The sequence below is a fragment of the Streptopelia decaocto genome (genome assembly GCF_964273445.1).
Source record: "Streptopelia decaocto genome assembly, chromosome: 2".
Lineage (NCBI taxonomy): Eukaryota > Metazoa > Chordata > Aves > Columbiformes > Columbidae > Streptopelia > Streptopelia decaocto.
Genome location: NC_138655.1, coordinates 113,552,190 through 113,568,404, shown reverse-complemented (window position 1 = coordinate 113,568,404; position 16,215 = coordinate 113,552,190). Strand labels below are relative to the sequence as shown.

At 40.6% G+C, this 16,215-nt stretch overlaps 1 protein-coding gene across 8 annotated transcripts in view; it reads right to left on the bottom strand.

Moving 5' to 3' along the window:
• ELMO1 (engulfment and cell motility 1) overlaps positions 1-16,215 on the bottom strand; it is a 320,189-nt gene that overhangs the window by 102,351 nt on the left and 201,623 nt on the right. For all 8 annotated transcript variants that reach the window (XM_082044344.1, XM_082044349.1, XM_082044343.1 and 5 more), the window contains one exon: positions 6,230-6,366. In XM_082044344.1, the coding sequence (XP_081900470.1) occupies positions 6,230-6,366 (137 nt within the window). The remainder of the gene's footprint in view (positions 1-6,229; positions 6,367-16,215) is intronic.

Below are 16,215 nucleotides of genomic sequence, written 5' to 3'. Positions count from 1 at the left end.
AGCCTGGGGAATACTGAATTCAGTCTATGTGAGAATAATTTATTTGTGGTATCCCTGACTGATATAAACAAAGCACTGCCAAGGGAATGCGCAATAAAGCTAACAGAGAGGGGCAATCATTCCACTATCCTGGCGTTTCCCACAGGTAAAATGCAAACAGAACAGCCTTTCAAAGCTTATCTCAAAAGAACCTAAACTCATCTGGTGAAAAAACACCCATAAGAAAACAATAAATGCTTTGGAGAGCATCTCTGAAGAGCTATTTATCATCCCTTTCCCTCCTCATCATTGAAAGGAAAAGCAAGGGACAGACAGATTTACGGACTGGCCAAAGAATTCTACTTTCAAGTTTGTTTGAATCATCTTTTTTCCTGTTTGAGGTAATAGTTCTTTCATGCTCCTGGAGCTATCATTTGCCATCCTCCTGCAAGCATCCCTCTGAGGGGGTGGGAAAGAAAAGCAGAGACACAGAGGAAAGCACCACTTTCAGGGCTGGGGCTGCTGCTGCAGCTGTGACAGGGTGATGGAGGATGCTGAAGCAAAGGGCCAGATGTCCCAGTTCTGCTTTTGGCCCCACTGCTGCTTTACCGCCAAAGCACTTGAGCTCTAGGTGCCTCTGCCTCCTTCCTGTAAAAAGGGGTTTATCAAGACTCAGCCAACTCTGCAACAAGCAGAAAAGTGCAGAATATTGTTAGTGCCACTAGAGGGGATCACTTGAGCATGCTAGGAAACCTGCTTCTCCTTCAGGTGTGCGGTAAAGCCCTGCCCGTTCCAGGCCAGGCCCAGAGCTGCCATGGCAAGGACTGGCACTAGGACAACCAGGATGCAGCCTGGGGGACATTTCGGACAGGATCTGTGCACATTCTGCTTCTGGAGTCTCCTCGATTTGCAGAGGGCCCAGCAAAGGCAGTGACAGCTCCTCTGTTACGTTGCTGCTCTGACCCTTTCCAAATGACCCTCTATACCTTTGCTTCCTTACTGGTAACTCGCATTATCTGTTGGTGGTGCTGGCCAATGACGCATTCCCATACAAAACACCGCTCACACAAGTACACTCTTTTAAAGCCTGCCCTTGAACACTTAGTCATATTTTGAACGCAGCCTTGCACAATTATTCATCATACAGCTGCTGAAAGCATGACAACACTAGAGAAGCTGAGAAACCTGTGGCATGGCATTTCCAAGCCGCCATCGAGCAAGGAAATGGTATTTTTCATTTTTATGTTATGCTTGGTTACCTTTCCTGTTATCTTGTCACAGCGCAAAGAAAAATGTTCACAGGGTCTGAGCATGAGCAATAAACATCTTCTGTGGTTATCAAATGCCTCAGTGTTTGCTTTGGTATTTAATTACAGGACTCAAGTAGGGCATTTCTTGTTTGCATCTGCTGCCACTGTGAACAATGTCTACTCCACTGATTACCACACAAGACAGTTTGTTATGTGTATACCTGTCAGTGACATATATTATCGTCTTGCTGAGCAGACCCCACTCCTGCACAAGGATTCAGTGCTGTGGCTTGGTGTGCTGCTGAAATAACCAAACACCACAAATACAGTTGTGCACGGCACCCAGGTCTGCCACTGTGAAATAAATGCTAGCATTATCAAAATGTTGAAACCAGAGGTTTTGGGGGTTTTCTGATAATGTTTTTCTTATTACAAAATAAATTTTCACAGAACATTTAAAAGCTAGTGTTTTATACTATGATGATCTTGAACACATGGCCAGCAGACAAAATTAATTGAGTTATCAGTAATGAGAAAAATGCATTGGTAGCATCATTAGCCAACCTCATCCCATTTTCCTACCCCTTAAAACTGTAATTTCAGTGAATGTAATAGATTTTGATTTCAAGCACCATACACCACATGACTTAGAAAGTTTTCCAGTTTTGGTATCCCCTGCTTAACTTTAGCCATGTTGAAATGACAATCTGTGTCTTGTTATGACTAGCCATTTTTGGCCATCTAAATACCTAAGAGCAGCCATCATTTTGCCCATTCGCTACAAAGCAGCTTCAAAATCATGGCCAGTGAATCAAATAATTTTACCTTTTTCCTTGCACACTGGGGCTGGAAGTATTATTATTATTTTTTTTATTCATTTTTAATTTTTTTAAGATGGCACTACACTAGGCACAGAATTAGCAAACTGTTCACATTGTTCTGCAGGTCTAATAAGACAAGCCATGGCTGGCCCTGCAATCAAAAGAATCCATTTGCTCACCCTTCTTCCTATTAGCATTTGAACTTCACATGTACAAAAAGTAGCAGACGGAAATCCCTGGCGAACAGAGGTAAAAGGATAATCTTATTCCCTACATAATGTCCTGTCTGCGGTCTCCTTGTCTCATGAGAAATAATATATTTTAAAAGATAGCAAGATAGCAATCTCAATGTAAATCTGCATTGGGGCAACAGAGGTACATTTACTTAAGTACACCTAGTGAGGATCAATTAAAAAAATTTCCACTGGGACTACGCTTTCATTTAGCCCCACAGAAGAAATTTTACAGTGGGGCAGTTACCTTGAATTCCACCTACTATCATGATAAAAATAAACAAAAAAGCCCCAATTTAAGTACATCTTAGTCTGTATGGCAGCAGGGCCTGATTACCCTGAGCAGAGTGTAGGTAGTTGGTCCCTATGTGACGGAAAACTGACTGATGGGCACCTATTTAAATGGACACGCTGGTGATAAAGGTTTCTAGATGCTGGAGTGTGAGATAACTCAGCCCAGCTGTCTTACAGTCAGCATCGACTCCAAAGATCAATACTCAATGCTTTCTTCTGCTGCAACAAAACACATAGAATTATGTAAAGCATTACAAGACAAGAGATTATATTTTCAAGATTATAAGAGACAAGATTATATTTTCAAAGTCATAAACCATGCTGTCTGCTCACAAATGACTGCGAAGGACAGAGTTTGTGAAGCGTCCTTTGATCATCTGTAGGATCAAAGAAAAACAAAAAGGTTTCAAATGGAATTGTTGCCACTTGCATGTCTAGCTATCCAACTGCATCTTAATTTCTCTAGAACACTCACCAGACATGAATTATGTATGTCTTAAAATGTTGTAAAGGCATAATAAAAGCTTAGCTGCCTGACTGAATTATTCTATTCAGACATCTACCAGTATATTGAGAGACTGTAAAAAAGGTTTTAGGTCTGACAGTATCATACTATCACCATAGAGATGCAAGGAGTTTTTTATAATGTAAGAGTTGACAAAAGGTGTCTGTTTTAACGAATAAAAATCAGAGAGACAAATCATGCGATCACAAATGCTTCACTAAAACACCATAAAATCCTTCCAACTATGAGAAAAGTGCTGGGTTTTGGTGTTTTTTTGTTTAGTTGGTTGGTTGGTTTTGTTTTGTTTGGTTTTTGTTTTGGTTTGGTTCTTTTTGTTTTGTTGTTTGTTTTCTGTTTTTAAGCTTTAAAAATGAACAAACCTATATGAAATCTCCACAACATGAACTGAGGAAACACGATAACACAGTATGCCATTTTGTCATCAAAATGAAGTTTTAATTTAATGCTTAAAAAACCCTTGAGAATCGGCAGTGAAACCTGAGGGGAAGTATTCAATCACTTCACTTCTTTCAGCACCTATCATTCTCCAATGCAGGAGAGGAGGACATAAATCTCTATAAGTGCACGCAGACCTCCTACGGCCCCTCAGTGTACAAGCTATTGTGATTAATCAAAAGTTTAAAATTAAACAAAAAGCTCAGTTTCTTCAATTATGACTAAAGATCAAAGCAAGTGGATTTGCTTCTTAGCAGAATCTCCATGTCTCAAGACCTACCAGCCAATATACTGAGAGATTTTGGGGGAGGAAGGGAAGAAGGAAGAAAATTAATGATGCCATCAGCCAGGTGGGTAGTAAACTGTAGCAAAGTGGTGTTCCATCCATTACCATGACAAGTTATTGAAACCAAAAAATAGTAACACAAAGAGAGGATGAAAGATAATTTTTTCCACAGTAACTAAGCTATTGCATCTTGTGAGACCTGCTTCTTCCTCTTCAGTCCCGGAAGTAGGGGGTGAATGTTCCCTGGGTCCACGTGGCCTTCGTCTGCCAAATTGTCAAAAGTAACTTTTCTTTCAAAAGAAATAAGTACCCTTTGAACAGAGGAAAGATGCAGAAAGAGTACTAACATGCTGCAATCACCAAAGTCTCTTACCAGGTAGGGATTTAAAATGGTGTTGTTCAGTTTGGTAAAGCCATCAGCACTGGCAGCTGTCATCCACCAACCAGATGGGTAAACCTTGAGTACCACTATATAATGTATCATCCCCCACAAATCCAGAAGTGCTTCACAAGCCCACACAACAACACAGTTTGCTTCACTCACAGATCCCCCTTCAGACATTTATCAGCTGAGTAATGCACATCACCACCACATGCCAACTGCAGTGGATAAGAGCACAAAAATCTCCTTATGACTAAAAGAAAGGATTTAGATAAGCAGAGCACAATTACTGAGCTGTTAGAAATGAGAGTTGGAACAGTTTAGTATTCCCTCCTTTTTACAAAAACAGGTACAAAATCAAGAGTGATTTCTGCAGGCAAAGATCCTGGGTTCATCTCTCATGCACAACAGTGCGATCACCAGAGACAATTCCTGGTAGCACGATGGCAAATTTTTCAGATTTGCCTCATGAAGTTGAAAATCACCTATGTTTTCAATGATACATGCTGTAGGACCCATTGCCCACCTTGATGAACCTGCAAGAGCTGCTGGGTGAAGTCACAGGATTTTCAGCAACAGAAAACACAAACTAGTCAGACCAGAGAAGAAACTACTTGATCTTCCATGAAGCTCCATAGCAATGTCTAGCACTGAAAAGTAAATGTTTTCTTTTTAGGGTGAACGGGGCTGTTACCAGAAACAAGGGTATTATTTCCTGAATCCCCTATGACTACTAATAATATTCCAACTCAAGTTGTGGGAATTATGTACACAAATACTTCTTCTAACAAAACAGAAGGCCTGTAAGTAATAGGCAGTTAATACATGTTTTTAAAAACAACCACATATTAGTAGTAGTCTTTAAAATGTTGTTGCCTTTTTAAGCCCTTGATTTTAGGTTTCTACACTGTTCAGTGACCTTGCTATTGCTCCTTCTGCACTCCTGGACCATTAGGTAAGAGAAGCATGTCAGAAATTCTGTGAAAGAACAAGACTCTAAGTCATCTAGCTAACAGCACACGTTCTGGGCTTCCCTCCTCTCTTTTGCCAGGGCTCTGGTACGACCGGCAACTATCTCACCTAAAAGAACTCAACAAAGGGTATTCCACACTGTGTCCTAAAGATTCACCTTCGTTCTGCAGTTGAAAACGGACATTTAGACCACTCCAGTAACAGGTAGTTCCAATGAGAAGTTAGGCATGATCATTCTTACTAGCTCTCACATAACATCTGAGTCTGGTGACACAGTGCAACAGTCTCACTTTTCGTTCTTAACCAACAGCTCTGTAACCAACCTCTAGTCTCAGGGAGAGGATCAAGATCTAGTCAAAGGATCCCAACAAAGATAAGGATGCCAGCTGGCCACAAAAGCACAAGTTTGTCATTCTTACAAAATCCCAAAGATACATTTCAGCCTCCTGGTAAGTCAGACAGTTAAAACAGGATGTCTAGGGCCCTTTAACACAGACAGCCCTTTTCTCCATAGCTTTGCTGATAGGCAGGAGATTGGTTGAAACTTTCAGAACTCTGTCTTACAACCAAAAGGGTTCAATAATGAGGGTTTGTTTTGTTTTGTTTTAGCAGGCTAAACTGTACAGCACATTGTCAGGATTGTGTCCACTATTGAATATTTTATCACTCCAGTGCTCATATGAAATGAAAGGAATGTACAGAACTATCACTGCAGTACTCTCTTTGCATTATTTACAACCTTAGAAGCTGCAGCACTTCAGCATAATATTGCTAACATAAAAAGGCAGAATTTTCCCTCAAGCCAGGTTTTTAGTTTTGCAGTCTGCAGAGCAACGTGATGGAAAAAGGTCTGTGAACCACTCTTACACCTCCCATCCCCCAATCCCACTTTCTAAATGCTGATCCTCTGATGTGCAGAGAATCTGCACAGATGAAAACTCCACAGCACTCAGCAGAAGTGGGATCAGTAAACCTCTGTGCCTCTGGGGAAGAATACATGGCCTTGTTTCACCATCCTGCCCAGTTATTTTCACCCCACACTTTTTCTTGCCTTGTTAAAGTCCTCTGAAGTTGCCCTCATCTCCTTCCATGTCTTGTTCAGGAGCTGAATGCAGATACAGAAGAACTCCTCAAACGATCTGTCGTGGGTGAAGAACATGGGATGGAAATCGTTGCAGGTCTCACTGGCTAAAAGCAGAAAAACAAGGAAGGTGGAATAAAACATGTACAGGCAGGAGCTCAAAAAAATAAACATAAAATACAATCAACCACAAAATTTAGAAGACACTGTAACGGAGAAGAATCCCAGTTCTAGTAGTAAAGGATGTCAAAACATTATCTTGAAAAGTCAGATTTGGTCAACAGTCTTGAAGATAATGAAATATTGTATAGAGTCTGTCTGCAGGAGACCAGCAGCAAGAACAAGAGGAAGCAACTACCTGTTTGCCCGAATATTCTCTCAATGGGTGTTTTGTTTGTGACTAGTGTTTTGTTGTTCAGGCTGAGACAGAAAGACACAGGGAAGGAGCACAACTCTCCTCATCAAAAGAACAGCCTTCCCCACTGCTAACAGCGTGTACCATATTGCCTGCTGAGAACCAAACACCAAGCCCCATCCATCAGTCACAAAACAGTATTGGATAAATGTAGACACTGAAATGTGAAGCTCTGCTGACACAGCAGATGATCTACCATATTGTACATGGACATACCACAGTGGTAACCAGAGAAATCTAGACAGATACATAGATGAGAATGTAACCGATTAAATTTGTTCTTTGAAAATAACTGGAAACAAAAGAAATGGATCTTCTGTCATCTGTCCCTTATCTGAGAAGAAAAAACAAACCAACCAACCAACCCAAGGAAAAAAAAAAAACAACTAAAGAAAAACCAAACCAATCCCAAAATATATATTTTTTAATCAAAGACCTGCTTTAAGGAAGGAAAAAATATAAGAATACTATAATGATGTTCCCAAAAAGGAAAACTACATTTTGGCAAGACTGTTGTGAGTATCCTTGAGTGATGAACGGCTTTTAAAATACTAAGGGCTGAAGCAATGCTGACCACTGGGCACATCCGAGCAACCTGGGAACAGAAGGGGTGTTAGCAAAGGACTGGAGAGGATCTTTAAAGGCTTCCATGACTTGAACACCCACATCGGTAGGCTGCATATTAATGTTCTTAAAAAGCAAACAAAAGTCAAGTTGACTAAACCTTTCTGCATGTACCCAAGTCCTCAAATCTCTCAGGTTTGGCTTTCACCTCTGCATGAGTGCTCCTTTGGAGTTTTCCGGCAGTCACTCACATGCCCATCCAGCAGCACCTTCCCTCACTTGAGGATAAAACTGCTGCTGCTCAGCCAAGTTTCCTCCTCTGCAAGAATGGCAGATTTATCAAGCATTAGGATAAATCATCCTTTTCCTTAGGCTGGATCACTGTCTGACATCTGCTTTCTCTCAGTGGAACTGGATAAATCAGAATTAAGACTCTCTGCAGGAGAGTGTGAAAGGCTCAGACAGGCTGATCCCCTTGCATCAGCTGCAAACACTTGGTCCTGGTACCTCTTCTAGCCACAAAGCCACCCATTCAGCATGTTTAGTTACCACTGCTGCACCAGTAGCTCTGCCAAAGCAACGTGAGTTGTGCTTAGAACTACCTGAGCCCTCAAAGAAAAGGGGATTCTGATCTTTCCCAACATTCAGTATTCCAATTATAAAGCAAAACTCTGAAGCTTAATTGTAAATTTGAAGCTTAATTCTAATATCAGATTTACGAAGATCTAATCAACTCCTCAGCTACGTAGCAAGGACGAGAGTTAATTTTGGAGCACAGGTTTCATTCTAATCAAATAAACTCCATTAGTCAAAGCAGACACCTATATTTATAAGGCACGACTCAATCCCTTTAAAAGAATAAAATGCCTCAGGCGTGATTTTCAGAGCACCTTCAGCTTCCATTAATTCCACTGGAGCTGCAAGGGCTCAGCACTTCCAATAATCAGACCTTCAGCCTGTAATAATGTCAGAGACACAACAGAATAGATTCTCAGAGGGCACTTGTCTTTAAGTCATCAAATACTATAATGATGAGAAGAAATAACACCAAGCAGAATAATGCAGCTGGTATCTACGCTGTATAAATCACAGCACGAAACAAGGCAATAACCCTCAACACACACTGGCCTTTCTGATCCTGCTCAGAGCCTGAGCTTATCACTGCTCCTGCTCATAAAAATCAATAAATCAAAATTAATGGAAAGGCTAGGGATTCTCAGAAACTTGATCTAACTCACGCTCCTTATGATAATCAGCCCCAAACCATATCTATTATGCTGGCTGTTCTGGACGCAGAATCAGAGGTGCCACTTCCCCCCAGCCCCCCCTTTTTTTTAGTAAGTAGGCAACATACTGTGTTTTATGCCTTTTTGGTCTGAAAACAAAAGAGTAAAAATCATTGTTATTGACATAAATGGAGAAAGTTAGGCTTATTAGAAAGTGGGATCAATGTCTTAAAGCATAACACAAACCCTAAGAAAAATTCAAAATCAAATGATAAACAACTTCCTCAAAATTCCCACCAGCATCCAGACAGTAGAGGGAAAAAAAAAATCCATACTTAACTTCAAGGGTACCTATTTGTATGTCTCGAAAATTCTATCCAAAATAATATGATTCAATGGAAAAATCACAAAAGAAGCACACGAGGAGTGTTTAAATTACAATATATCTACAGGCTGCAGCTCAGGTCACATGTATGTTGTGCTCAGAGTGTTTAAATACCTAATGAAAGAAAACCCTTGTCCTGATGCTTGCTTTCTCCTTTTGACAGGTAAGATGAGGATGAAGGAAAGTCATTACTGTGTTACTACTGGTTTCTAGACCAGAGTAAGACCGAGTCACAACCTATGGTCTTACCGCATGTTCTCCAGCCCCAAGTCAGCATCTCCCATATCAGAGCACTGCCTGTCTCTGCAGAGTGGGCACATTTAGAGGCTGCTCAGATTTACTAATTTAAAACTCCTTGGATTTATTTTGTCACTAAATTGCAATATGACTAGTTGTAAACTGAAGCAGAGGTCCGGCATTAGAATAATTTGGTTGGAGACTTTCTTCATAAAAAGAGTGCACAAAATTCCTGCCCTTAAGCCCACCACACTCTAACCTTCATTTTTAGAAGCAAGGACTAACCACATTTATAACCACACAAAAAACACACACGCAGCTGCAACACAGGGACACAAATCATCATGATTATTTAACAACATCATCAAGTTTTAATTACGCCTTTATGAGATCACCTTCGAAAGGCAAGTCAAATATGTCTGGCCCACATAAATCAGGTGAACATCTTGTTGATTTTCCTTTCTTGGCACAATTCTCGGAGCTGTAGATCAATGTGTCACCTCTTAGGATTCAAATAGTCCTTCAAGCTTCTAGCTGATCTATAGCTGTGACTTTGAGGAAGAAGCTTAGTTCATTTCTCATCATAAACTGCACTGGCAAAAAAAGAGCTTATTTCTACATAGGTGCTTACGTGGTTCATTCAGTGTATATTTTTAGTGCCTACCCAACACAATTTTGTCTGTCAGTCCATTTCCTAAATTACAACAAAGACATTCAAGCATCCATGACTGTTTGAGCAGTAAAAAGATTTGATATGCTATGTTGTTCCTCTGTGAATTAGTCAAAAACAACAGGAAAAATAAAACAAATTGAGAAAGAAGAAAAAAGTTATACCTTAATTTTTCACCCCATCTCTAAATACCTTTTCCCATGAGAAACAATATCATCATGGCCAAATTTCTCCTAGCTGTACTAAGAACAGTTAGGTATTTGCATATTTGCATAAACCTGTCTTTGTAAGGGCACAGATTACACAATGATGTTCAACATGAAATACAGCAGAAATTTAAATTCCAAAGTTGCTGTGGTTAACTGAATACAGAAATAGGGATTTCTGCATGCAAGACAGACTCCAGGAAAGGGCAAGTGCACCAGACCAGATACCAGGCTGGCATGTCACCTCACTGTCCAAACCAGTATGAACAAAAGGCCACCAGTTCAGCAGAAGCTGGCTGACAGCTGGAAGTGCTGATTACATCTTTTCCCCACCTTAAAAAGTAGGCTATTTCCATTCAGAAAGGGGACAAAAAATATTAATACAATATTTTTACCTTAGAATTTATTTTGTGCAATACTTGGAAGTAACACAGAGACAACCCCCCTCTCCTCTCGAAGTTACCACAGCAGACAAATACACAGTGATAAACCTCTCTAGGCAAGGTACTGCCCTTGACCTTAAGAAACCTTTGCTTTCTTCCTGACTCTGCTAAATTGCTATGTTGATACTGGATACTTGTTCCCCATCACATCTTTAAAAAGGCGCATGGTCATTCTGACCTCCATTGTGAAGTTCTTGGATCCAAGACATGAAAAGGGTCATACTAGTGTGAAAGCAAAATAATAAATACCCATATCTATAATGGAGAGGAACATTTAAAATTAGGAGTTGCCCAAACCATTATTTTCAAAACCCATTCACTACGCTATAGGGAGACAGGTTGAGGTGACTGAAACAGTCATTTTTCTGTAAATTTAAGGCTTAGACCCATCACGCTGGGAGTGCATATCAAAGACAATTTACTAATCAGAAATGAGGTACCTCATTCATGGATGTCAGCCCTGTACAACTGGTCTACAAAATACAACTAGATCTGATTATGTAGATAATAAATAAGAGCGATAACATTGCTGTTTATTCTCAAATATGTCAAGAGTAGGCAGACAGCTTAAATCAATCAAATTATTCAGTCAGCCATATAAATATGGTCACCCGGCATTAATGCTGTCACACATAAAAGGACAAACAGACACCTGTGGCGAGCACTAAGCCTCGGTGTTGGGGGTGGTATTAATGGATCCTGTGCACCACGAAACTCATCAAGAACAGTGTAGTGAAATCGCGTGAGTTTTGAGATGAGAGAAGCAGTGATGCAGAGCACTAGGGAGAGCGGGGTTCAAAAACATCTCCCTGTCTGAAAGGTACCTGGAATCCATGTGATCCAGTCTTCAGAGAGATTTGCGTTTTCTTTTATTGAGCTGCTCCTTAATTCTGGGTGAGTCATTTATCCCGTCTGTTGTTTTCCCCAGTTTCACAGAATGGAGATGATAATATTTGATCAGAGGGGAGGCGGGTAGAAAGATCCATTGCCCTTCCTGAAGTGCAGCAGATCCACAAATGAAGAGTGCAATATGGACCTTGGAAATATCATCTCCATTTGGCATGGCCTCCTCTGGGATTATTGTTTGCCAGTAAAAGACGACGACCAAAGAGCAATGAATTCTCAATAGCTCTCAGGAGAAGCAGCACTGCAATTTCTACTTCTCCCTGAAGATAAGATACAGTAAAAATAACTACTGCCATGACCATTTTTGTATACGCAATCAAAAATTCTCTCAGTAACACACAGAGTAAGTAAGGAAAAGCGCACCTAATACTGCAGAAATACAGCTATTTCCAAGTTATCTACACCACTGAGGCCTGTAGTCTACTGGCAATAATTTGAGAGAAAACCTTTGGCTACCTTTCTGGCACATTACGGGGAAACAGTGTAATTTAAGGCAAGGAAGGTCACTAGCAATGGCAGTGCAGTAATGAAGCAGTAATATCGCTGCCAATCGTGTAATTTTCTTTTGTTGGGAACAGTACTGTTTAGAAGGCTCAACTGGTATTAGAACAAAAGCCACTCATCTTTTTTACTTTGATTGAGAAAATAAAATACAAGCAACTAAGCTTCAAGACACAGCAAAATAATGCAAAAAGCTAAGCTGTATTTGTTTAATTCCAAATCTAGGCGAATTATGTGAGGGTTTTGTTTCATCTGCTTTGAAACAGAAAGGGGATTAGGAAGCAGTGTACCACTGAATTGTGCAAGATGTGCCACTGGTTTCCCCAGGGGTGTGGGTGTCTCAGAAATGTCCTTCCACACAAGTACAACCAAATCCAAAACTGCAGCACTGAAGTAGCATACACACAATAACCCAGGAAAGCAATGAGCTGATCATGTAAAATAGGGTAAAAATGCCCCCTCTTTGACATGGCATGTAGCATTTCTAGAGCACTGAAATTACCCAGCACTACGTAGTTACAAGACCTTCAACAACTTACCTTATCTAATGACATACTTAGTTGGAATAGAAAGAATACAAAACTGCTAAACATGCAGCAAAACTACCAACTCAGACTCCTCAGAAAGACATAAGGTAACAGCATTTCTTTGAACCTATGCTACTTCTCATCAGGGAACTATAGAGTGAAACTGGAATAAAAGTACACAGAAAAGGCTTCCTACAGTTTGTACACTTTCCTTTTTTGAGGCTGAGAATAAATTTCACTATGCAATGAAAAACAAGGATTCCACGAAGCCTCGAGCCTGATAAGGCAGGCAGGACTAGGATGATTATGGCTCATGCAGCCCCAACCTCTTCACTAACTTACCCAGATTCACTTTGAAGGTGACTGCTGCTGTGTCAGAAACACACCTCCGCTCTCCAAGTTGTCATTAAATAAAGGAACCACTATTTATAAATCTGTCTCTCTCATTGTTCCAAATGAAAGCATTGGAAGAAGAACCCTGACTATTGAGGCACAAGTCAATAAAGTTCCACACTCATCACTACCAAAAGATCCAGGAGTTCAGTGGTGGCATTTGTGCTACATCCATAAGGAGGTGGCTGAAGAACAATATCTAGGCAGGCTCATCCTACCACATCCATAGCTGACGGTGAACTGAGAAACCAATGAAGCCAGTAGTGTCCACAAAAGCAGGCTGATTTTGTAAAAATAACTCCTTTTGCAACTCTCAGTAAATATAGAGACTTCACTGCACCTCCCCTACTTAGGACAGACCTGAAGACTGGACATCGAGGTCAGAAATACAAACAGAAAGCCAAAGTGCAAAGAGAAGAGAGTTACTAAAAAGGCTCTTATACACAAAAAGGAAATTAACAAGAGTACAAAGAGTCGGCATCATGCTCGTAAGGGTTCCCCATCTCTTTCAAAAGCAGCCTATTTTTATTTGTGATAAAACAGGTGCCAGATATGAATAACTCTGAACTGCCTTTACAATGTGTCACAGCACTCTCTTGGGCAAACCGGAAAGTATTCACTCTGCTTCCTTTTTCACTCCTCCACTATTTCCAGTACAAAGAAAAAAGCAGTGATCAACAACAATATGAAAATGCAGTTTTAAAACCTGATTGATAAATCAGAGTATCATTTTCAGAGGTGAAGGAGCACTTCATTCGAATTAGTCATGCACTTCTAGGAGAAAACTCTGTGAGAGTGGAAGTGGTATGAAAAACCAAGGGCTTGTCACATCAAAAAAGAATGTCTTTTGTGAGATCTGCACAGATCTGCAGCTATGCTCCAGGATATTTACAGTATCCCTGAACAACAATATAAAATCACAGAATCATTTAGGTTGGAAAAGACCTTTAAGATCATCAGCATGTTAATCGATTAACATGATAAATTTGCCTAGGGAGTGTGAAGTCTTTATGGTCACTTCTAGTAAATATAGAATACGAAGAAATTACATACATAAAGCAGAATCTACAGAAGCTTTTTAAACAAGTAAACATACTATGCAAAGCCTTCTTACAAAAGATAACACTGCTGCTCTGTCAGGTTCCTGGCACCTTGCAAAGCACACAAGGCAATGATGGCTACATGAAAGCTTAACAAAAACACCCGAAATATAAAAAAGCATTTCTGACAATTTCTAAGCCCACAATCTGTCTGTCTACTTGAATTCTAACTGACACAGATAGTGGCATTGACAGAAGGCCAGCTAAGCTCAGGCCTATCAAGGGAAACACCTTATCACATCTGTTGCACATCGATACTGTAGTCCCTTCCCCGTTGCATCCTCTCTCTCCTAAGCCCTCAGAGAACCCACCCTTAACTGTATCTCCAGACAAATCAGAAAGAATGACAGTAGCAATGGGGGAGGCAGATATTCTCAGCATTTATAAAAAGCAGCATAAAGGCAGTCACACTGCATAACCACGCTTTTTAACCCTACAACACCCATTGGCAAAGTTTATTGCTACACGCTATACTCTGGCACATGTTCTACTAACTGCTGCAGCACTGCAGACCCACAACACTGAGGGCTGGTGTCAGAAGTTCCTGAGTGCAGAGGTGGGTACTTGTTCTTTGCTTCTGCATCTCCTTGATGTCCCCTCCCACGAGTAGTAGACCCAGAAACTGCCTTTCATGGCAAGATTGCTGACTTTTCACTTCTTACTCTGTTCTAGAGAGCACCAGCTTATTTCTTATCCTCCTGAAGGGATTCTTGCTAAAAAGCATATTCTTACCCCTAATTACCCATTTTCTTTTTATTAAGAAGTTACATAGACCACATTACAGGTCATAGCTCGTGCCTCTCCAAAGACCTTCTGTGAGACACTTCATGAAGAATATACTCTGGTTACCATTTAAATACAGACCATGCTGTTTCGATTCACAAGAGAGGAGCTGTCACTGCAAATGATTTTTGCTTTAAATAGGTTGCCTAGGGCTCCATATGTAAGCAAAACTTAAAAGGAGCCTACGAAAATCTGCAGGAAAAACACTGCAAACAGTAACCTAGGAAGTTTACAGGTTTTTTTAAGTCCCCCCTTGCTACCTAAGCAGCTTCCATTCCCCCTTCCCTCACACAGACCTCCTCATTAAAATCAAATATTTAAAATTACACTGTAAAGAAATTATGTGGCCATTGTGTAAGACAACTAGTGGAAAAAAATCTTTTTTTTTTTTGGTATTTGATATTACAAATGAGCAACAGCAGGAGAACTGCAAGGAAGAAAAGCAAATGAGCAGATGGAGAAGCCAACAAACCAGCAGTCAAGCCAGAAAGGAAAATAATCTTATTCCTTGAACCAAGTCATTCCCCTATTAGAAAAAAAAAAAAGAAGTTACAGCAGAATTACCCAGCCACAAACCCTCCGTACTTACTATTAGAGGTGTCTGTATATGAGATGCCTCCTTTGGTGGCTGTTAGGCCACCTTCAATACCCCCATGGTGGGGTATGAGGCAGGTTGGCTGCCTGATACCTCTGCCTCATCAGTCGGGCTTGCTGCTGAAGTGCAAACGCTGGGAGGGCAAATGACCAGTTGTATAGAAAGTGAGTTAATACAGCTAAACTGACGTCCTCTACTATCACAGAGATGGCAACAGAACAAAACCACTCTAAATTCAACCACTTGCTTTGAATCAATCCCCGATATGCTCAAAATGCCAAACAAGGCAACAGAATGACACACAGGGAATGATGACATCAGCATCAAGAAAAAAAAAATGATTGCCTGTAATTAAGGTGAGGGAATTCATTGTATCACACATCCTAGAGTGACAGCAGTTTATCTTTCATTTCAGATCTGGTTGCAAACTGTGCTGAAATTACATTGCTTGCTCAAGAACCAGGAGATACACATCTATGTTCTCCCTGGCTTCTTTGAAAACACGTGCAGTACCACCACTACTACAGCTTCATTTAGGACAAGCCACCATAGCAATGACACCTCTTCTCCCTTCTGCATCCCTACAAACTACCTACCTCCTTTAAAATATGTACCTTTATATATATATATATGTGCCAAATTGCCAAATAACTTTTTTTCTCCCATTGTGAAACTAAAACATGAGAAAAAAAAAACCAACAAAACGGCTGCTGGATACAAGTTTGCACAGGTAAAATCCCGTGCAATATACCCCAGACTGGCAGCACCCTAGCATGTCTATAGCCCACCTGCTATTCTGTTCTTGGTCTGCCACAGGCAACCAGCAGGGCTGAGCGAGGCAGCCACAACCCAGCGATCCGTGGGGAAATGCAAATCTTCTTTCTCCTCATGAACTCAGTCGCTATTGGAACCCAGTTGGACATGCTGTCATTAACTCACTGTGAAAACTGCATCTTAGTTATTTAACCACAAGCACCTAAATTGCTTTCTTCCTCTACAAATTGT